We start from the raw sequence: 23,093 nt of genomic DNA on the forward strand, positions 1-23,093 counted from the left end.
TGTTCTTTTTGATGATAGAATCGTCGTTAATCACCCTACATCTGAGATATTGTCCACTTTGGAGCTATGCTCTGTTACAGTTTTGTCTTTAAAAGGCTCCTCGACAAGTGGAAAGAGGAAGGAGTATTTAACGACGTGGGGTTATTGAGCGTGGTAGAAACAACTAACATACATTCTTTTTTTATGCTAGGTGGTATCTTCAACTAACCTTTTGTACCTTTTGAGTAATATGGATACATGTAAGAGAATAAATTCCTATTTCAAATATTCAGAAAAATTAAAGAGATACTATAATCCTCTTCAAGGTATAAAATAGGATGATGAGTTAGATATGTTTGTAGTCCCTGAACTTTGAGGCAAAATTGAAATTCTTTCCTGTCTGAAACTTTGATACATTTTGGTCCCCAAAATCTTAAAAATAAATAGATAAATTCCTTTTAACTCAATTATGTTAAATTTTTTAACGTGTTAATTTTACATTGAAATACATTTACATTTATTATTTAAATAACAAGTACAATAAAAATGCAACAATAGATATTGCTTAAATGAACAACAAATATAAAATTTCATTTTAATTCACCTTGTTCCTCTTTTTCTCTTTTCCACCAATGCAATGTGAATTCTCTCCATTTCTTCATGCAACCTTCTTCTCCTTGCAATCCTATAACCTTCAACTACCTTAATTTCAATCACTACTAGATGAATTCATTCAAAACCATTTAGATAGAGCTAGTTGTTTGATCCTCTAAACTCGTTTCATCAGGAAATAAAGTAGGTTTTGGAGGAATTTCCAAGTCCTCAACGCCTCCCTCAAGCATTTCCACTACTTTGTTCATTGAAGGACGATCGTTTGGTTTCAATTGTATGCACCAAAGAGCAACTATGATAAGTTTTTTTGCTATTATCTTTTCCTCTTTAGTCAAATCTTTTATATCTATATCTTCCTCTTCTCTAATATGATTATAGATCCAAAGGGGAAAGTAAAGTTGACTTGAGTATTCTACATGGGGATTTAGATTATTCCTTTTGCTTGCCATCTCCATCAATAACATTCCGAAGCTATAGACATCAGCTTTATGAGATATTCCTCCAACATTATTGTAAAACAATTCTGGAGCCATATATCCAATAGTTCCTCTTGTTGTCGTCATTGTGACAATGCTACTATCTATTGGATATAGCTTTGCTAATCCAAAGTCAGAAACCTTTGGGATAAAGTTTTCATCGAGTAAGATGTTATGGGGTTTGATATCGAAATGCAAAATCTGCATCTCACACCCATGATGGAGATAAGCAATCCCACGAGCCACTCCAATTGATATATTATGTATTTTCTTATAGCTTAAATCTATACTTCCAGCCCTTGAAAATATAAGTTTATCAAGAGATCCATTGGACATGAATTCATAAACAAGAGCACGCTTTGAGCCACTAGCACAAAATCCAATTAATTGTACCACATTTTGATGATGTATCCTTCCAATGGTTGCAACTTCGTTTATAAAATCTTGTCCATTTCCTTTAGATTTACCTAACATTTTGATTGCCACAAAAGGTCCGCTCCGCAACTTTGCCTTAAAGACAAAGCCAAATCCTCCTTCACCTAACTTCTCTTTAAAACCTCCGGTCATCTTCTTAATTTCCTTGTATGAATATCTAATAGGTGCCAAATGATTTTGTTCAAGGTAGTTTTCAATATTTGCATATGTTGATGCATGTCTTTTCCTCCATTTACATATAAAAATCACAATTAAGAATGGCAATCCGAACAAAATTTTGTAAGCCCATGCGAGAGAACATGCGAGAGAAGTATAAAAACTGATACCTGTAATAAATTTTTAATTCAGTAATTACATTAATAATGTAAAGTTCAAATATATAACCATCATTATATAATAAGGTATTTGTTAAAAGAAAATTTGCATTCATAAAATAAAATTATAGCATAAAAACTATCAATAAATTCCATTTTTGACACTATTATCTATAAATAACTTTGTGAGTAACATTGATGTGTCCTAAGTAGGGATGCCAATGGGGCAGGGTGGGGACGAGTATCGCTATTACATACTTATCACGAGAGAAAAAAATTCATCCTTATACCCAAACTAGGGATGTCAACGGGGCGGGTAGGGTACGAGTAGTAGCTCCCCCGTACCCTACCTGCTAGATAAATATCTGCCTCGTACCCGTATCCATATCCGTCGGGTATCCGTTATGCGGGTACCCACCTATTTTTTTCATATCCGCGGGTATCAACGGGTACCCGCGGGTATTTGCAAAATTATTTAAAAAACAAATATTTAATCATAAATTCAAATAAAATAAAATAAAATACATCACTGTCATAAATTTTAAATAACGTTCAAATAAACTCAAGTTGATACAAGTTGAAATAATTGTAAAAGTAAATATGACATGACGTTCAACACAATGAGAATTATTTAATTAGTGTTTTGATCAACAAATCCACTTTTTTCAATTAATTCTAAAAAATAAACAAAATAAACAAATAATAAACCTCAATTGCCACGTGCTAAGTATTTTTATTTTGATTCCATCATTTGGCAACAAGCATACCATTAACGTCACTGTCTATATAAGGTTTGATGTATATGTCCAATTTCAAAGAAAGGGAAGAGAAAAATGTCAAGGGATGTAAGTTTAGCGGGTACGGGTATCCACGGGTACGGATACTATGATACCCGTACCCGCCCCGTTAACATGCGGGTATCAAAAATACCCGTACCCGCGGGTAGCGGGTATCCATTTTTAATATCTGTTTTCTACCCGTTGCAGGTTTTATCCGCGGATACCCACGGGTACGGATTTTTTTGACATCCCTAACCCAAACACAATGAGTATCGAATTTTTGTCTCATTTCTATCCCCACTAAGTAACAAAGATATATTCGGACCCATACCTACTTTCTTATTGTTTCGATATCAATTAATTAATTTTTATAAAATAATAAAAAATTACAATAAAGAAAATATAATATTGTCAAATTATCAATATTAAAAGGAGGATATTTTTGTCTCTTCAATGTCAAATATTTAAAAATAAATTATAATCGTAAAAATTTCAAATTAAAATACCAAATAAAATTTCATGAGAGTCAAAATATTTATTAAATTTGTAAACATTAATGTTACCTAGTTGATAAAATTTAAAAATATTTTTATCAAAATATAAAAGGAAAATAGATATTCGAATTAAAAAATATTTTAAATGAATGTGATAAAAAAATATTCATGACAATTAAATTATTATATTATAATAAATAAAATTTATTTATACAATTATAGTAATAAAATTACACCTATGATAATGAGTTAAAAAATAAAAAGAATTAAAAAAATATCAAAACAATACTCTACATGATAAAAATAAACAACAAATAAAAATACTAAAAAAATTATCAAATGGAAACAATTTGACAGGCCGTTGAATAAAATTGCACAAATGAAAATAAATGTATAGTTAAGAGTATGATAAGATGAAAAAAATCGTACAAATCTAAGAAAAGTTTTTAAATAACAACCTAGTCAAACAATTAATAGATAATAAAAATTGCTTTAGTGAAACAAAAGAGTAACAAAAATTAATAATAATATAATACAAAGATAAATTTTTTATATTATCTAATAAATGAAATGTTTATGCTATTGAACATCTAAATTAATAGTGTTAAACATTTTCATGTGAAAGAAAATATATAATAAATAAAAATATTAAAAAAGAGTAAAAATATTTAAATGTAAGAAATAAAAAATATTTAATTAACATATATCATTTGAACATAATTACACGAATGTTATAATAAGAGAAAAAATATTTTAAAGAATTGACAAGTCAAACAATTAAAAGAAATAAAAAATAAAAATATGGATATATATATATATATATATATATATATATATATAGTCAAACAATTAAAAGAAATAAAAAATAAAAAATGTGGATATATATATATATATATACCAAAAGATGATGAAAGAAAATAATAAAAATATATTTTTTAGCTTATCTAATAAATTAGAAATATTTTACTAATTTAAAACAGAAATAATTACGATATCAATTTTCATTTAATTTAAAAATATTAAATATTACTCGTATTTATATTCATACTCGCGCAATATAAAAGTTTTCCATCATAATTAAAACAAATATTGATAAGAACAATTATTTGTTTATCCCTTATCAAAATCAAAACAAATATTAAAAAAAGTATACATAAAACAACAAGTTATCATATAAATATGATGATATATTACTTTCAACAAAACATCAAAAATAACCATCATTACGGAAAGATGTGAAAAGTTTAAAAATAAAAGAAAATTAAAAAAATACACCGGTTTAATCACAAACGGTACTGGTCCAAAGTGGTTGAAATTTTTTAGAAAAATACACAGAATTGTATCATTAACCGTGGCCAAATGTTTTATTATTTTAATAGCATTTCTATTAATGATAATTTTAGAAGTACTGTTAAAATGTCTATTTTAATCATTGTTAAGCTCTACTCCTCTAGTGATTAAAGCATTGAGAAATTAAGATGATAAGATCTTACCAACGACCTCTGCCAGTATTATCCACAATAACCCTGGAATCAAAGAAAATATCAACTTTAGAATTCTGATTATCTCAACACTTATTAATAAAAAGACCGTTTTCATATGAAAAGGTTATAGTGGTAAAGAAGTTTAACAACTTTTTATTTATTTAAAGATAATAAATGTTAATTTAATGCACAGGTTCTTATAAATGCGTGTAAAATATAAAAGATAAAAAAATATCATATTTCTTTGTAAAAGTTGGTTGAATTATTAATAAAATGATTCAAACTTTGTTTCGAAAAATTCTCAGAAAGTGGTTAATAGATGAAATCTGATTTTCCTAATCATTTGAATATGTATAATTATGTAAAATGTTAATCGAAGACAATCGATTATCAATTAAAGAAATTAAAAATATAAATAAAATTATGCTACAGCAGAATAAAAAGAATTAGCTTAACAAGAAAACTAGACAAAAATTAGAAAAATCGTAGAAAGACTGTTAGTAGAAAGTGAAGTGATGTGGCATGTTAAAGGGATCAAACACTTTAAATTTTTCAAGGGATGATTACGAGAAATTCACATCGGTAGAAGTTACTGATTGTGTACCTCCTATATATTCAGTTAATTCAATTGGTTTTTTTATTTTTTATTTAGAATATTAAAGCTACATGAGTAAGGAGTATAATAACGGGCTTATGTCACTCTGAATGAACGAATTAATTTAAATAGAAAGTTATTAAGGCTAAGATTTTATACTCGCAAATAAAAAAATTATATATAATTAAGTTTGCATAAATTAAAAATGGTAGGTGATAAAACTAGTCAATTATATAAGTTTTTCATTTAAAATAAGATATGTAATAATTTCATGAAATTAATTGAGATCCAACTCACACGGTCGGCAACCAAGTTTCTGGCTCGCAGAGTCGAAATAGCAGAATCTAAGTGGACAATTCTGGCAGGCGAGTTTTATCCAAGAAATCTCAAATCCATAGGCCAAGCTGTTGTGCATGGAAGTGTAGGAATGGTTATTGAAAGTCCTCAAAGATGTTGGAACAACAAGCTTTATGTCACACCCAACTTCCAAGTCCTCTGCTTTTAAGTCACCAACAACAGCATATGCATATCCCTTTGAGTCCCACTTCACGCACTCTTCTGTTTTCAGATACTTCCCATTCTCTCTCACCGAATGGTTACAACTCAGAAACACTATATGCTCGAAAATCAGAGATTCCCGATTTTCATACGAACTTAGACCGGCTTGGTATGGATCCAAAGAGTAAGTGTAAGTGTAACTATCAGAGAAATTGGAGCGAGAGAGGGAACGCAGAGGATGGGATGAGCAATTGTGGAGTTGAAGTGCAGGATCAACCACTCTCACCGTGTAGTTCTTGTAGTTTATTGCCTCCACATGGAATTCTTCTGAGTTCATATACAACAGCGTAACATTATTTTCACAACCAAGCTCATACCTTTCCTCACCACACTTCTCTGGGTCGCCGTTTAATCGAAATGGATAACTGATGTTGGTGATTTTTCCACAGGAAGAAGGAAAACAACGGTGTTTTTTGTGGGCCTTGGAAGCACAAATATGATGGAGTAGAAGTAGCAGTAGCAGTAGCAGGAACAATGCCCTCTCTCTCCGCATCGTCACCAAACTGTTTCTCATTCAATTCAAATGCAAACAAATCAAGTTAGATACTCATATTCAAAACAACACAGACTCAATATATAACAACAAACAACTACACTTACCCTTTTACAAAATTGTGTGAAGACTTATGATACTTAAAACGTAGACTTTGACTCAGAAACGCTGTGTCTATCTGGCCTCACATCTTATTTTAATGAATACAAACTTTTAAATACTCGTTGTCAATTCTTATTAGGTATTTAATCATCTAATTTTTTTTTAATTTTTTTAATGGACTTCTTCGAGTTTCTAAAATCATCCTAAATTCTTCTAACTCGAAGGTTTTATTTACATGCTGTCTAAAATAATTTTTAGAGAATTACTTTGGGAGCCAAATTAAATAAATAGTTCAGGACTTATTTAAATAACGTCAAAACCCTAAATATAATGTTTATATAATGCATTTGAATTTATTTTTTCTACTTTAAAATATCTGCAAATTATTCAAGGGCTAAAATTTCCACCACATGTGAAGACTTTGGAGAAAAGAATAGTATACGTGTTGTAAGGTTTATAGAGCCACAAATTCCAACAGGTTTGTCTTACATAAGCACTTGATATGCAAATACATCATTGACGCAGTCAAATGACAATGTACATATAAACTACTTAATAATTATTCATCAGTACTTATAACTTACAACTCATACTTTTGGAAGGGGATAGGACGGTGCAGAGACGAGCTTGAATATTATTCTATTTTCATCTCTGAATTGAGTTCATACCTATATTTACTTTTATATTTAATGGCTATAAATCGTTTATCTCATCCCAATATATAAATTTAATAATAATTAATTCTTTTTTATAAAAAATGACGCTCCAATAACCATTAAGACTCATGTAGAGTGTAATGGATTATGTCATGATGAGTAGCAGGAAGTCCTAGTCTATGGACTCGATCAATCAAAGACGCGAAGAGGACTTACTTTGGGAGTGGTTGGGTGATAATTCCTTGTGCCCAAACTCTGCAGAGTTTGGGAACCGTCACAGGTACAAGCCATCAAGAGCTCCAATGTCTCTTACATAATCCGAATATTGAGTTTAAAAGTCATGTAGATGTACTGTGGTTGTGGTGGTTTAATTAATTCTGAAAAATATGACTAGTCCTTGATTGATATCTATTATTGAACTGCATGATTTCTATTAATAAAGTTAGTTTACCCTTCTTGCCTATGTTTGTCCTCTTTGGTATGTTTTTTCCTTTTGCAATGATCGCCTACATTTGGTGTGAGCAGATAAAAGTACAGGTGAAGACACTCTCCTCCTGGATAGGAGTTGATCTGTGGCATGAGAGATCTAGCAGTAGTCCTTACTCTATGTTTTGCTTAAACGTTGGGTGTTTTGTTAACCCTTTCTTAGTGTAGGCTGTAAATATAGCTAGTGCATATATGGTTAATTGGATGACTGTATTGATACTTCGTATCAACCTATTCCTACTATTTGCGTTGATTAATCATAATATAATGTTTTGTTTAGTAGCGTAAAAACTATTAAAACAAGATGTTACATTTTTGGTATCAGAGCAATGGTTCCTTTAGGATCTGTAGGTGTGAGCTTGATTAGTTTCTGTTGTGTATTCCTCGTAGTGTCTTTGGCATAGTTGTGGTATCTGTTAGCTAGACTGATGCTTCCTTTCTTTGTGTGGTCAGAGCTATGGCACCTAGGCCTCCTCCTCCTCTTCCAAACCCAGATAACCCTCATTTGGTGGGAGCAATTAAGGCGATGATTGCAGTCATGCAGCAGTAGAATGCCAACATGGTGAATCAACACAACCTAGCCTTGCAACACATGGAGTCTGCTAGGCTAGCAGCAGAGGCGACTCAATAGAGGCACTTGGAAGCCCTACATCAGATAGGAGAAAATCGTTCAACAGCTGGTTCTTCCCAAGCTCCACCACCACGAGTGCAAGAGTGGAGTTTGGAGAATTTCCTACAGCATCATCCATCCCGTTTTAATGGCAAGACTAGCCCGGATAGAGCAGATCAGTGGATGCGAGATATAGAACGAATCTATGATGCAAAGAGATGTCCTACAGAGAACAAATTAGCACACACTGAGTACATTCTTGCTGGAAAGGCCATGCATTGGTGGTCCTGCATGAAGATGATGTTGGAAGATAGTAGGGAACCCATCACTTGGGAGTTGTTTAAGAAAAAGTTCTATGCTGAGTACTTCTCAGATAGTGTGAGGTATGCAAAGGAGGTTGAGTTCTTGCAGCTGATGCAAGGAGATATGTTAGTATCAAAGTATGCTGAAAAATTTAAACACCTGGACAGATTTTACACCTTGAAGATGGCTGAGGACTAGCAGTGTAGGAAGTTTGAGAATGGGTTGAGGGGTGATCTCAAACTCATGGTGGCTCCACTCTCTATCAAGGAGTTCCCTGCTTTGGTAGAGAAAGCACGAGTAATGGAGAAGCTTAAGGCTGAAGTTGAAGCTTAGTAGCGATCTCAGCAGAAGGTGGGAGGACCATTTGGGTCCACAAGTAGACATGACGACAGAAGGAAGCTATACTCTAGGCCTCATCCTCAGGGGCCTAGGAGGTTCTCACATCAGCCTCAGCAATCTCAGCCTTCTAGACCGTAATGTTTTCATTGTGGAGGGGCCCATCTAAAGAGTGCTTGCCCCTAGCTTGTTGGTAGGAGAACATGTCATAGATGTGACCAGAAGGGCCACTTCATCAAGGATTGTCTCGCTGGTAGGAGTATAATGTCGAGGCCTCCAGCACAGCCTCAGCCACATCATACGAGGGGAGGTGCAAGGCGTCAGGCGGTTGGCCGGGTGTACGCCATGACGGGTGCAGAGGCGGTCAGATTAGGTAATCTCATCATCGAGTCTTATGTGATTGCTAGTAGGAGATTGCATGTTCTATATGATTTTGGAGCCACACACTCCTTTGTGTTGGAATCTAAAGTGGTAGAGTTGGGTCTTCCGGTAAGGGAACTCCAATATGACCTGGTGGTGTCCATGCCTGCTTCTAGGTTAGTCAAAACCTCAACAGTGTATACTAGGTGTTTGATCAAGGTTGAAGGACGCAAGTACAGGGTAAACCTTATCTGTTTACCTCTAGAAGGGTTAAATGTAATCTGGTTATTTCATTTCTATTGATCATTATACCTGTATTTATGCTGAGATATTCAAAATATTAAATAAATAATTTTTATAAAAAGTTGAAAAACACAGTATTTTAAACGATCCAATATAAAGAATATATGTTTTTTCAATGATGAAAAAAAATGTCATAAGAGATAAACAAAAATGTTCAATGAAGATTTGCAATCTAAAATAACTTTTACTTTATTTTATTCTTATTCCAAGTTATCTTAGAAGGAAAGTACAAGAATCCCCATTAATTATTAATCTGTTGTTGGGGGTCCAAAATGAATTTTTGAGTCTAGTAAAGCTGAACTTTGGTGTCATAAGTTGCTCCAGGCTTCCAATTAGCAGGAATAGGGACTTTTGGTATCATCCAATTAACGCCCACTTGAAACCTCAGCAGGATTGCACCTGATAGTATTTTGAGGTTGTGAAAGGAATAGTTGATGGGATAGATAAAATTGTGGAGATAGTAGAATGTGGAAGTTGTAGTTGGAAGAAGTGTATTTTGTAGTTGACAGTAGTTGTATTGGATGTTGTGTTAGTTGTTCTTCATGTTACAAATGGTAGGATACATGGGTATTTATAGACCCATAGATTATTCTAGAAACTCCTAGCTAGAACAAATGCAAATAGTTCTAGATTTTTCTACATAGTAGAATGTTCTTGATTTTTCTTCCTATCCTAAGCTTTTCTCCAATACTCTAGAAGTTTCATTACATTTCAATAACTCTATCTTAGATTTTTCTAGATTGTTCTAGAATTTGCATTATACTTTAATACTCCTCCTTGATGCAAATTTGGTAACTCCAAGCATAGCGCGTAGTAGTTCAAACCTTGGTCTTGGTAAAGCCTTTGTGAAGATATCTGCAATTTGATCTTCTGTCGGGCAGTACTTAAGTCGTATCTTCATATTTGTTTCCGCTTCTCTGATGAAGTAGCGACAAGTTTACAGTCATACTTCTTGAACTTCTTCAATAGGGCTTCAATATATTTCTTTTGAGAGATAAATGTCATCTTCTTGTTGTTTCACCTCTATACCGAGGAAATAGTTCATCAACCCAAGGTCGGTCATCTCAAATGTCTTCATCATGTCTTCTTTAAATTCTTTCATAATCTTCAAATTGTTTCCTGTATAGATAAGATCATCGACATATAAGGAGATAATGAGGTGATACTGACCTTGTGCTTTAATATATAGTGTTGGCTCACGTTTGCTCCTCTTGAATCCTTGATCGATGAAGTATTGATCAATCTTGCTATACCATGCTCGAGGAGCTTGCTTCAAGCCGTATAAGGCTTTTTTTAGTCTTAGTACTTTGCCTTCATTGCCTTTATTGATGAAGCCTTGAGGTTGTTCAACATAAATCTCTTCTTCGAGAACTCCATTTAGGAAGGCTGATTTGACATCTAGTTGATAGATATTCCATCCTTTTTGTGCTACTAGGGCTATTAGAGCTCTTATTGTATCTAGTCGTGCGACTGGAGCAAATGTCTTATTGTAGTTGATTCCTGGTTGTTGTGAGTATCCTTTTGCGACCAATCTAGCCTTTTGCTTTTGTATAGTTCCATCAGGATTGAGCTTTGTTTTATATACCCATTTCACTCCAATGATGTCTTTTCCTTTAGGACAATTTACGAGCTCCCAAGTGTTATTCTTCTCAATCATTTTAACCTCTTCTTCCATAGCCTTGACCCATACTTCTTGCTTTGATGCTTCCTCATAGCAGTTAGGCTCAATTATGGCCATATTGCAGGTTTCGTATATGTCTACCAAAGATCTTACTCGTCTTGGAGTGGACTCTAGTGAAGAATCTTCTAATGGAGGTGGAGAAGGCGTACCTGAAGCTTCTGCCTCTTCTTGAATTTCTTCTTGATATTGTTGCACTGGGACTAAAGTGCTGCTTTTAACAACTTTTTCTTCTTTCCAATTCCAGGAAACATTTTCATCAATTTCAACATCTCGACTAATGACGAGCTTTTTTGTTTGTAGGTTGTAAACTCGATAGCCTTTTGATTGTGTGCTATATCCCAAGAATATTCCTCGTATAGTCTTGTCTTCAAGCTTGTGCCTCCTTTGATCAGGAACATGTATGTAGCAGATAGATCCAAATACTCGTAGGTGTTTGGCTGATGGCTTTCTTCCACTCCAAGCTTCAATAGGAGTCTTGTCTTTGACTGCCTTAGTTGGACATCTGTTTAAAATGTAAACTGCGGTGTAGACTGCTTCAGCCCAAAAAGTGTTAGGCATACCTTTCTCTTTTAGCATTGATCTTGCCATCTCCATGACTGTGCGATTTTTTCTTTCTGACACACCGTTTTGTTGTGGAGTATATGTGACTGTGAGTTGTCTCTTTATGCCTTCATCTTCGCAGAATTTGTCAAACTCGCGAGATGTATACTCCTTTCCACGATCACTTCTAAGTACTTTTATCTGTTTTCCCCTTTGCTTCTCAATAAGGGCCTTGAAATAAACCCATGTCATTCTAGAGAAGTCATCAATGAAGAGGATGAAGTACCTGTTGTTGTGATGTGAAGGTGTCCTTATTGGTCCACAAACATCAATATGGATCAACTATAGTAAGTCTTTTGCTCTCCATGCTTTGTCGGTCGAGAATGGTAATCGATGTTGTTTACCAAGGAGACATCCTTCGCATGATTCATTATTCTCCTTTAAGCATGGAAGATCTCTCATCATGTTTTTCTTATATAGAAGCTTTAAGGCATATGTGTTGAAGTGGCCAAATCTCCTGTGCCAAAGCCACGAGTCATCAACTTCTGCCTTCATGGCAATATTAGTTCCAGGTTTGAAGCTTATGGGAAAGCTTCTATTTCTCTTCTCCATTTTTACTTGGCCAATTTCTATCTTTCTACTGTCATAAATTTTGCACGTATCTTTCTCAAAGTGGAGAGAATATCCATTCTCCATCATTTGGCCAATACTTAAAAGATTCTCTTTAAGATTGTGAACTAGTAAAACATCCTTGATGAATTTCGTACCTTTCTTTGTCTCCACCATGACAGTTCCTTTGCCTTGAGACTCCACTGTGGCACCGTTTCCTAGTCGAACTTTGACATTGACAGATTTATCAGTGTCTTTAAAGATGCTTTGATCTTTGGCCATGTGATTGCTGCATCCACTATCTAAGTACCAACTTTCTCCTCCGTTAGGAGATTCTTGATTGGCATAAAATAAGCGTTGCTCCTGATTATGTTCTTCAGCAAAGTTTGCTTGGTGCTTATTTTTATTACGACAATACTTCTCTACGTGGCCAAATTTCTTGAAGTACTGACATTGAGGTTTTCCATGATGCCAACAATCTTTTTCCATGTGACTTGTCTTTTTACATATCCCACATGGGGGATATTTTCCTTAACGGGTCATAGGGAAGCTTCTAGAATTTTCTTTATTTCTAGAAATTTCTCCTCTACTTTTATTTCCTTCATATTCTTTATTCTGAGACCATAATTTTAGTTTTGATTGAAAGGCTTTTTCGACTGAGTCTTCTTCACGCCTTTTCAATCTTTGTTCATAAGCTTCAAGAGAGCCCATTAGTTGTGTTATTGACAATGTGGCCAAATCTTTTGTTTGTTCAATCGCGGTTGCGATTGCATCATATTTTTTGGGAATAGAAATTAAAATTTTCTCAACGATTTTTTTGTCAAGAATAGTTTCCCCATAGGCTCTCATCTGACTAACTATTTCCTTTATTCTAGAATAGTAGTCTTTAATGGTCTCAGATTCTTTCATTCTTATTAATTCAAACTCTCGTCTTAGAAAATGAAGTTTAACATTGCGTACCTCATCACTTCCTTGAAACTCTTCTTGTATTGTGTTCCAAGCTTGCTTTGCACTTGTGGCACCTATTATTCTCGGAAAGATTGTGTCATCAACTGCTTGTTGAAGAGCAAATAAAGCCCTTGAATCCTTCTGTTTGTTTTCCTTCAACTCCTTCTTCTGAGTTGCAGCAAGAGTGGAAGTGTCTTCTGGAATAGTGAATCCCTCTTCTATAATGTCCCATAAGTCTTGGGAGCGAAAGAATGTCTTCTGGAATAGTGAATCCCTCTTCTATAATGTCCCATAAGTCTTGGGAGCGAAAGAATGTCTTCATTTTGACACTTCAAAAATCATAATTTTCTCCTGTGAAAATAGGTACTGGAATTGATAATGTTTGATTGGTAGTGGCCATAGGTTGAGAAAATATTTTGGAAGTAGTATAGAATGGAGTTCTGATTTTTTTTGAAGTAGTTGAAAAGTTTATCTACGCCCAGTAGATGACCGAACGTAGCTCTAGTACCACTGATAGTATTTTGAGGTTGTGAAAGGAATAGTTGATGGGATAGAGAAAATTGTGGAGATAGTAGAATGTGGAAGTTGTAGTTGGAAGAAGTGTATTTTGTAGTTGAGAGTAGTTGTATTGGATGTTGTGTTAGTTGTTCTTCATGTTACAAATGGTAGGATACATGGGTATTTATAGACCCATAGATTATTCTAGAAACTCCTAGCTAGAACTAATGCAAATAGTTCTAGATTTTTCTACATAGTAGAATGTTCTTGATTTTTTTTCCTATCCTAAGCTTTTCTCCAATATTCTAAAAGTTTCATTACATTTCAATAACTCTATCTTAAATTTTTCTAGATTGTTCTAGAATTTGCATTATACTTTAATAGCACCTCCCGCCGGATTAGCAAAGTCAAACACTGCCCCCATACACCCTGCGCAGTGGTTCCCATCGTTGTTGCCCTTTCTGCACAACATTTCAACAACAAAATTCAACACACGAAGTAATTAAACCTATTCATATGCAATACACTGAATCAAACGTAAAAGTTGACATTTTATACATACCTGCCACATTTCAACAGCAGTGACGTCGTATTTTCCATTTAGATTCAGAATCACAACAGCCAAGTAACCAGGGTTGCTGCTACTTTCCTTGATGTGAAACAAGACGTTGCCCATGAACGTACATGGAACCCTTCTGTATTCAATCTCCACTGTACCGTGTTTCTTAAGCTCTGCAGATGCATTTTGATTGCGTCCCAATCTTGAGAACGCCTGTGGGCTCATGACGAAGTCCGTTCTGTCTCCATAACCCTGGTCTGTTGCCACAAGGAATGCTCCATTCGCATCGCACAGTTCTGGTATTTTGCACTTTACCTGGACCACCATCATCATCACTCATATTTTCTTATTAGTGTTTAATTAATTGTTAATACATAATCACTGATAAGTCAAAAGAATTATCATCGAAAATAGATTACCGAAAGAAAGTGCGTGCGTACGTACCTGATAATACATGCCACAATCAGCTCCATTCCTCCATAGCCCAGACACCCCTGCGACTCTTCCATCATACCAATTCATCTTCCTTCCATACTCCCCGAAGCCACAAGCTCCGGCTACAACATACATGCATAATAACAATTTCATGTGATATTTATTCTTCTAAACACACCTTAAACGAGAAGCGTAAATTCCTCAAACGTATTTGAAAGAAAAAGAGGATATTTAATTTCAAACATGGGCATGCATGCTACTATAGTTGTATCCTAGGCTGCAAAAACAAAGAACGTAAGCACATACTTGGAGTACCGTAATCGTCAGGGCTGCCATAATAGGTTGCTCTTGAGTTGGTGAAATATTCCCTGCAGTTACACAGTGCAGGGAAGAGCAATATGACACAAAATTGACTAAACAAAATTGACCGGAAACTTTCTTCTTCAACGCAGAAAATCAAGCACAATGAAGACATTCTGTGATATCCTTATGTTAATATTATTAGAGAAACTACTTTTTCTACAATCTGCATGACCTGATCCATCACCGAGAGATTAAAATTTGCTGAGATCGTGCTAATTCATAAATGGGTGCGCCATAGCTTGGATACTAGATTACATGTAGAGCATATATAATGATCAAAATCAGTTGTGTAATCTATTGATCCTTTGCACAATATTAATACCCAATTTGTTGTTGACATAAAGCTGTATCTAATACAAACCACTCCACTTCAAAACATGCAAAATCACACTAATTCATCACTGTAAGATTTCTGATCCACCAGCAACCAGCACAAGAATGAATTGTTTTACAGATTTCCTATTCTACCAATTCGGCTGGCGAATTCAATTTCATAAGACTGTTGTAAACCTCATCTCATTGTTAAATAATAAAATAACAATGTATGAGCAGTACATCATGTTAAAGGTGTGCCCTCCAATATAGATACCCTTCGGTTTTGACCAAAAACCAAACCTCTGACTTTCTTAAAGTTTAAAAGCATGTATTTAATACAATCAACGGCAAAAACACTACTTGGATCATTACAAAATATTTCCATCATCAAGTGTTCCGTAGATTTTTCCGTTCAAAACCAATTAACGGGTATAAACTTATAAAATAGCATATACCCTTCTAACATGAAGCTCCGCGTGTTGGAAAGCAGCAAAAACCCTTCTTACTCTGCTGTTTTGGTTCTCAACGTAAATGGAATGAGTGACATCACTGCTGTAGAGATATGGCAGAAAGGGCAGAAACGATGGGAGGCGCTGCGAAGGGTGTATGGGGTAGTGTTTGACTTTTTTAAGTTAAAATTTGCAACCATGAAAACTTTCCATGGTTGCAAATGAGTATTCTAAATAAGATCAGAATGCATGTTGAAATCACTCATTTCTTGACTTTCAAGGTGTTGGGAATAGGGTTTGAAGACTTTGAAATCACTAATTTATAATTTTAACAATAATATTAATATTAAAATTTTATTATTGTAAATTTAATTTAAAATAGAAATGATTTAATATTAAAATTTTGAATATATTAATGATATGTGATTCAATATTTGCACTTGAAATAAACTTATGTAAATATCACATAAAATATATTAATATCAATAATAATTTTTAAAATATAATTTGTACTTATTATATTAATATTCAAATTGGAGTTGACAGATACCTCTTTCAATTTTGAATAACTTCTCTCATACTTAAACCCATTCCAAAACAATTTTTCTTGTCTTATGTATTAATTGGACAAATGCGCATTCTTTTTGTTTCCCTACTATTATATTTTTCTACATTTTTTACTCAATATTTCATTTAGAATTAAATTTGATTTCATAATTTTAATTAACTAAATCTTAATATATTATTTAAATTAATTATATACAATACATTTTATTAAAAATATATATAAATATACACTTTTATTATAAAATTAAGTAAATAATTATTATTGAATTTTATAAAATAAAATATTCATATTAAATTTAGTTATACTTTTATAATTTTAAATTAATTTGATAAATAAATGTTTCGAAAATTCAGTACCCGTACGTTTCACGGATAGAAATACTAGTTCAGTTCAAATGCAAACAAATTAAGTTAGATACTGAAATCCAAAACAACACAGACTCAATACATAACAACAAACAACTACACTCTCCCTTTTACAAAATTGTTTGAAGACATATCATACTTAAAACGTAGACTTTGCCTCAGAAACGCTGTGTCTATATGGTTTCACATCTCATTTTTAATTTTTTTTAATGGACTTCTTCGAGTTTCTAAAATCATCCTAAATTCTTCTAACTGGAAGGTTTTATTTACATGCTGTCTAAAATAATTTTTAGAGAATTGGTTTGGGAGCCAAATTGAATAAATAGGTCAGGACTTATTTAAATAACGACAAAAACCTGAATATAATGTTTATATAATGCATTTGAATTTCTTTTTTTCTACTTTAAAATATCTGCAAATTATTCAAGGGCTAAAATTTCCACCACATGTGAAGACTTTGGAGAAAAGAATACTATACGTGTTGTAAGGTTCATAGAGCCACAAATTCCAACAGGTTTGTCTTACATAAACACTTGATATGCAAATACATGACGCAGTCAAATGACAATGTACATATAACTACTTAATAATTATTCATTACAATAATGATATGTTAACAACCAATTTTTACAGTAATGATGCAGTAATAATTTTTCAGTTTTGATTGCTTTCATTCCATTGTTGGCCAAAGTTGAGGTGGTGGAGGAGGTGTGGGTTGAGGGAGTCGCTGAAACTGGGGTTTGTAAATCCCGTTCTGAATGTTGTTGTCGTTGTGATTTCTGTTGGAAATGTGTCATTTTTTCATTGGTGTTGTTACTAGTTTAAGTATTGGAGGAGATGCATTTGGTCTCTGTTTTGAAGAAGTTTTTGCGCGGTAAGTAAATGATTCATTCCACATTTCTATGTTTGGTTGGGATGGTGGGTTGTGATGTAGTTAGGATATTTTTTCTGAAAGGGAATTTCTGATTTGGTTTACCTTGTGTTTGGATGGAGCATTTCAACAATGCTTAGAAATTGAAAAGCTTTGCATTTAAATTGCTTGCAATTAAATTCCATTCATTTTTTAAATAATTTGTTTGGATAAGGAAATTAAAATACCTTACATTTCAATTTCTTGTGTGGAAAAAAAATTGAATTTATTGTGAGATAAAATTTAATTTTAACAATATTTATTTTAGGCTTAATTATGTTTTGAGTTCATAATGAATTTGGAAACTCGACGATCAAGAAGGGCCCAACGACACGGACAAGTCTGACGACCCGAACGAACCCGATGACCTAGACGGGCCAACGACCTGGACGGGTCCAACGACTCGGACGGGCCTTCCAAATCGTCGGGCCCGTTTGGGTCGTCGGTCTCGTCCGGATAGTTTGACTCGTCCGAGTCGTTGGGCTTATCTGTGTCGTTGGGATCGTCCATATCGTTGGGTCCGTCTGGATCGTCGGGCTTGACGATTTGGAAGGGTTCATCCGGGTTGTCGAGCCCGTCCAAGACGTTGGACCCGTCCAAGTTGTCGGGCCGGTCCGGGTCGTGGGGCTCGAAGGTTTGGAAGGGCTCGTTTGAGTCGTTGGGCAGTCTGTGTCGTAGGGCCCGTCCGGGTCGTCAGGCTCATTCGGGTCGTCGAGCACATCTAGATTGTCGGGCCCGTTCAGGTCGTCGGACCCGTCTGGATTGTCGGGCCCGTTAGATCATTGGTCTTGTCTGGATAGTCTGCCCCGTCCGAGTCGTCGGGCCATTCCAGGTCATCGGACCCGTTCTGGTCGTAAGGCCCGTCCGAGTCATCGGGCCCGTCCGGGTCGACGGACGGGCCCGTCTGGATCATCGAGCCCATTTGGGTCATCGGGCCCGTTTGGGTTGTCGAGCTCATTTGGGTCATCGGACCCGTCTAAATCGTCGAGCCTATTTGGGTCGTTGGACCCGTCTGGATCGTTGAGCCTATTCGGGTCGTTGGACCCGTCTGAATCGTCGGTCTCGTTTGTGTCATCGGGTCTACCAAAGAGTTTAGAATTTGAGGTTGAGTGAGAAGAATTTCAAATTCCACCTATTTTGAGGGTATTTTAATTTCTACTAATTTAACTTATTGAAATCCCTAAAAAAATGCTTGCATTTGAAATGCTTTTTAATTTCTGTATCCAAACAAAGCATTTCATTACAAAGCAATCTAAATTCTTCAAAAAAATGAATTACTTCATTAAAATACTCTATCCAAACACACTCTTAGGGTTGATTTATATCAGTATTGGAGTTATTTGGTTATTGTTGTGGAAGAAAGAAATGAGGTTACTTGTTGGGGTTTATTTTTGGTTCGTTAGTGCGTTTTGGTTTTGGCTATTTGTTATGTGTTACTGAGTTGGTTTTTTTTGAAAGCGAAATGGCTGGAAAACGCAAAAGAAATTCATCATCACAGAAATTGAAGGAGGATGTCAATAGAGGAAAGTCATCTGTTAGCACAAAGAAAAAGGATGTCAATAGAGGAAAGGCACCTGGTAGTAAAAACAAGGTTTAATTACTCGGATAGTACCCACTTTGGTAGGAAAGTATCAATTTGGTACCCGCCGAAAAAAAAGTGTCAATTGCGTCCCCACTTTTGAAAAAGTGCATCAATCAGGTTCCTTTCAGAAAAAAATAATTAACACCGTTAACGGCAGGCCACGTGTCACTCTCACGTTTTTTAATTTTTTTTTAATTTTTTTTTAATTTTTAATTTTTTTTAATTTTTTTTAATTATTTTTTTTAATTATTTTTTTTAATTATTTTTTTTTTTGTAATTTTTTTATTGCCACGTGTCAAGTCCCTGTTTTGACACGTGGCAATGTCAGTGCTACGTGGCAGGATAATGCCACGTGTGACAATTGTCATTGTACTGATTTCAATTTAGTACCCATATGTACCTGATTGTTTCAATTTCGTACCCATTTTTGTGTTTTTGGTTCAATTTTATCCAAATTTGTTTTAATAATTGAAGTATATTTTTTAATTCATTTTTTTATAAGATTAATACTAATTAAGTATAAATATTTTTACAAAATTAAGTAATTATATTTATCTTAAAATTTAGTAGTCATAGAATACATTGATAAGATATGGGTTAATAATATACAATAACATAATATGCTAAAAATTTATTTTTAATAAAAAAATATTAGTATAACATTTATACAAATAATAGATTTGGTCTTGAATTGGACAGAAACAATATTGTTTTACTTTGAAAAAAAAAAGTAGATGATTATATTGTTCTATTAGTATAACATTTTTTGTACAACTAAATTTTAATATAAATATCAGAGTACTTAACGTTGTAAAAATATTTATACTTAATTAATTTTAATATTATAAAAAATTGACTTAAAAAATCTTCTTCAATTATTTAAAAAAATTGGGATAAAATTGAACTAAAGACACAAAAGTGGGGACTAAATTGAAACAATCAAGTACATATAGGTACTAAATTGAAATCAGTACAATGACAGTTGTGACACGTGGCATTATCCTGCCACGTGGCACTGACATTGCCGCGTGTCAAAACAGGGACTTGACACGTGGCAATAAAAAAAATTACAAAAACAAATTTTAAAAATTAAAAAAAAATTAAAAAAACATGAGAGTGACACGTGGCCTGCCGTTAACGACGTTAATTATTTTTTTCTGAAAGGGACCTGATTGATGCACTTTTTCAAAAGTGAGGACGCAATTGACACTTTTTTTTCGGCGGGTACCAAATTGATACTTTCCTACCAAAGTGGGTACTATCCGAGTAATTAAACCTAAAAACAAAAGCATCCGTGAGTGATGCGAAACCTTGTGATAACAAAGAGGTAACTTAAATTATTAATGTATATATGCATTAAATTTGGTATATTTGTTACATTGCTGAAGTTTGTGTTAATTTGAAGTTGAAATATATTTTATTTAGGTCTGCATTGAGAACTGCTGCCAAACCAGATACATTGTTGAAGCAAACGCCTTACTTAGCAGTAGTCATTGTGGCATTATTGAATTGACCCCTTTTTCATCATGCCTAAGGATAAAGAAAGAGTTGAACATCAATTGTGCTTTGCTTAGAGAGGTTTTGAGTCGGTCGGTTCCTACTAGGGAATTCATCCAAGTTAGGCAGCAGTTGGTTAAGATGTGAGCATATGTTTGGGCTTAACTGCTGGGGGTGATGACGTTGTTTTTGATAGAGTTGTGTGGGGAAGTTGGTTTGTTATTTCCTTCAAGGGAAATAAAGGTGAGTAACATCATTGGGAGAATGGGTGATTTGGTTGGTGAGGCAGATAATGTGGAAAATGTTTGTCGCCTTTATGGGCTTTTATGTTTTGCTGTTTTGTTTTTCCCTAGGATGTCTAGGAGCCTTAAAAACCTACCTTTTAGGTTATTGGATAACCTAGACACACTGAGGAAGTATCGGTGGGCTAGTCATGTGCACAATTTTTTGATTTCTTCTTCGAATAGATCATCTACAGTTTATAGAGAGAAGTCAAATGAGCACACCATATTTGTGTCTTGCTCAGTGGTCGTTGTTCAGGTACATATTTTTTTGAATTGTAATATTTAGTTAATGTGTTTGTTATTTGAGGTGCATTAATAATGCCAAATTTCATAAAGGTGTGGGCGTGTCAAAGACTTGGTTTGGGAGAAATAAGTGGTACAGTTGTCTTTCCCAGATATTTGTCATGGCCGCTTGTAAGAATGCGGGGTGAAAGAATCAAAAAGTGTTTTGAAGTGAACCAGGTGCATTATAGTTGTGCATGTAATTGTAATTGTAGAACCGCCAACCTATATGTAGTCATTTGTTGAGTGGCTGTGTTTTAGAACTTGTAATGCTAAGTATGCAGTGTATAAGTGCGAAGTCATTGGAATTTGGAAAAAAGAAATTGTGTATTTTATAATGATTTTGAAATGTAACAGTTACCATAATGTGGCATTGCATTAGTGTAATATAATTACTGCATGTACAAGATCAATGATGTTTTTGTACAGCAGTACGTATTTGCGAAGCTGTGCAATATTATTTGCAGAATTTAGTTGAATTTGAATTTGACATCATAAAGCTCAATGAATTTAACTGCAAACTTGTGTTTTTGGAACTGCAAATCCATGACATGTGATATGAACAAGTCTTTTATTTGTTTTTGTTTGTTGCGTATTGTGACTTCCCATTTGAATCCAAACTGTTTGTTCGTGCAGGTTCTTGGGCATTGACCCACGAGGAGGGTAACCTTCTAATATTTTCCGATGAGGCACCTCTAGTGAAGAAGAAGAAGAAAAGTGAATTGGTGGAGAAGCTGAATGCAAACTCCAAACTACTGCTGGAAATGAAAGCAGATTTGGAGAGGATGAAGAGAGATTTTTACAGCAGCGCTGTAGCACAAGGATTTCATGAGGAGCAACCTGGTTGTTCTGGTGTTGTTGACTTGAGTGGTGGCAAAGATGATGCTCCAGATGTTAAAGCTGAAGAGGGCCAAATTGAGGCTGAGATGATAGGTGGTGCAGAGGCCCCAACAAAAGCAATTGACAGTGAGGAGATATTGGGTGATGCAACAAATGAAATTGATGAAGGTGTTGAAATTGTTGTACCATCCAAATTGGAATCTGGTGACATTGGCGTAGCATCTCCATGTAAGACTGGTGTAGGTGAAGGAGGTCCTGATGTAGGAAATTTTGGCATTGAGGAACCTGAAAATGCTGCTAAAGGTGGGCCAAGTGCTGAAGAAGAGAAAACTACTGAAGAGCCCAAGGATGTTGTGGATTCTAGTTTAAGTGAGGATGCTTTGATAATCGTTGAGGCATTGGCCTTTGTTTCGCAACAGATAGGGGATCCAGAAGCTGACAACACAAGTGATAGATAAGTGTGTTAAACTAATAATATATACTTTTAGTAGGAAGGTTCTAATATGTTTGAAATTTATGCAGATGTGTAATGAAGAAGGCCATGATTCCCTTGAGAAGGTGGCAGTTGCTATGTTGAAGGAAGAGAAGGTGATGAAGACTAAAGAATGTGATGACAACTCGGATCTACTAGCAATTGTGCCTTACGTGAATCTCAGTAGCCCTCTTCATCAACAAAGTAGTCTTGTTGGTGAACCAATTATCCTCTTTCTCAAGTACATGCTCCCACGTGGAGAAGTTTTTTTTGTATCAAATTGTAACTTCCAAATCAAGAGGGTAATGAGATTCAAATTTTGTTTTGTTATTGTTTGTGTTATTTTAATGACTTTAATATAAACTTGTTGACATGACAGATGTTTATTTGTGGAGAAACTTTGTGCCTTGTGAATGGATTGACAATATGGTAAGGTTGGTGGTTTATGTTATTTTGACATGGTAAGGTTGGTGATGACTTTTTTGTTGTTGTGTGTGTATGTAGTCCATTCTCTTTGCAAC

The 23,093-nt window shown here is 34.4% G+C and overlaps 1 protein-coding gene across 1 annotated transcript; it reads right to left on the reverse strand.

Annotated features, from left to right (window-relative positions):
- Positions 1-595: 595 nt before the first annotated feature.
- Positions 596-6,294, reverse strand: LOC114194081 (rust resistance kinase Lr10-like). The gene is made up of 2 exons (XM_028084131.1): positions 5,468-6,294; positions 596-1,821 (listed from the first exon to the last, which is right to left on the reverse strand). Exons 1-2 carry the CDS (start codon positions 6,238-6,240, stop codon positions 723-725), a joined length of 1,872 nt encoding a protein of 623 aa, XP_027939932.1. The 5' UTR covers positions 6,241-6,294; the 3' UTR covers positions 596-722.
- Between the last annotated feature and the right edge of the window lie 16,799 nt (positions 6,295-23,093).

The sequence above is a fragment of the Vigna unguiculata genome, chromosome 8 (assembly GCF_004118075.2).
Source record: "Vigna unguiculata cultivar IT97K-499-35 chromosome 8, ASM411807v1, whole genome shotgun sequence".
In the NCBI taxonomy this organism is placed as follows: Eukaryota; Viridiplantae; Streptophyta; class Magnoliopsida; order Fabales; family Fabaceae; genus Vigna; species Vigna unguiculata.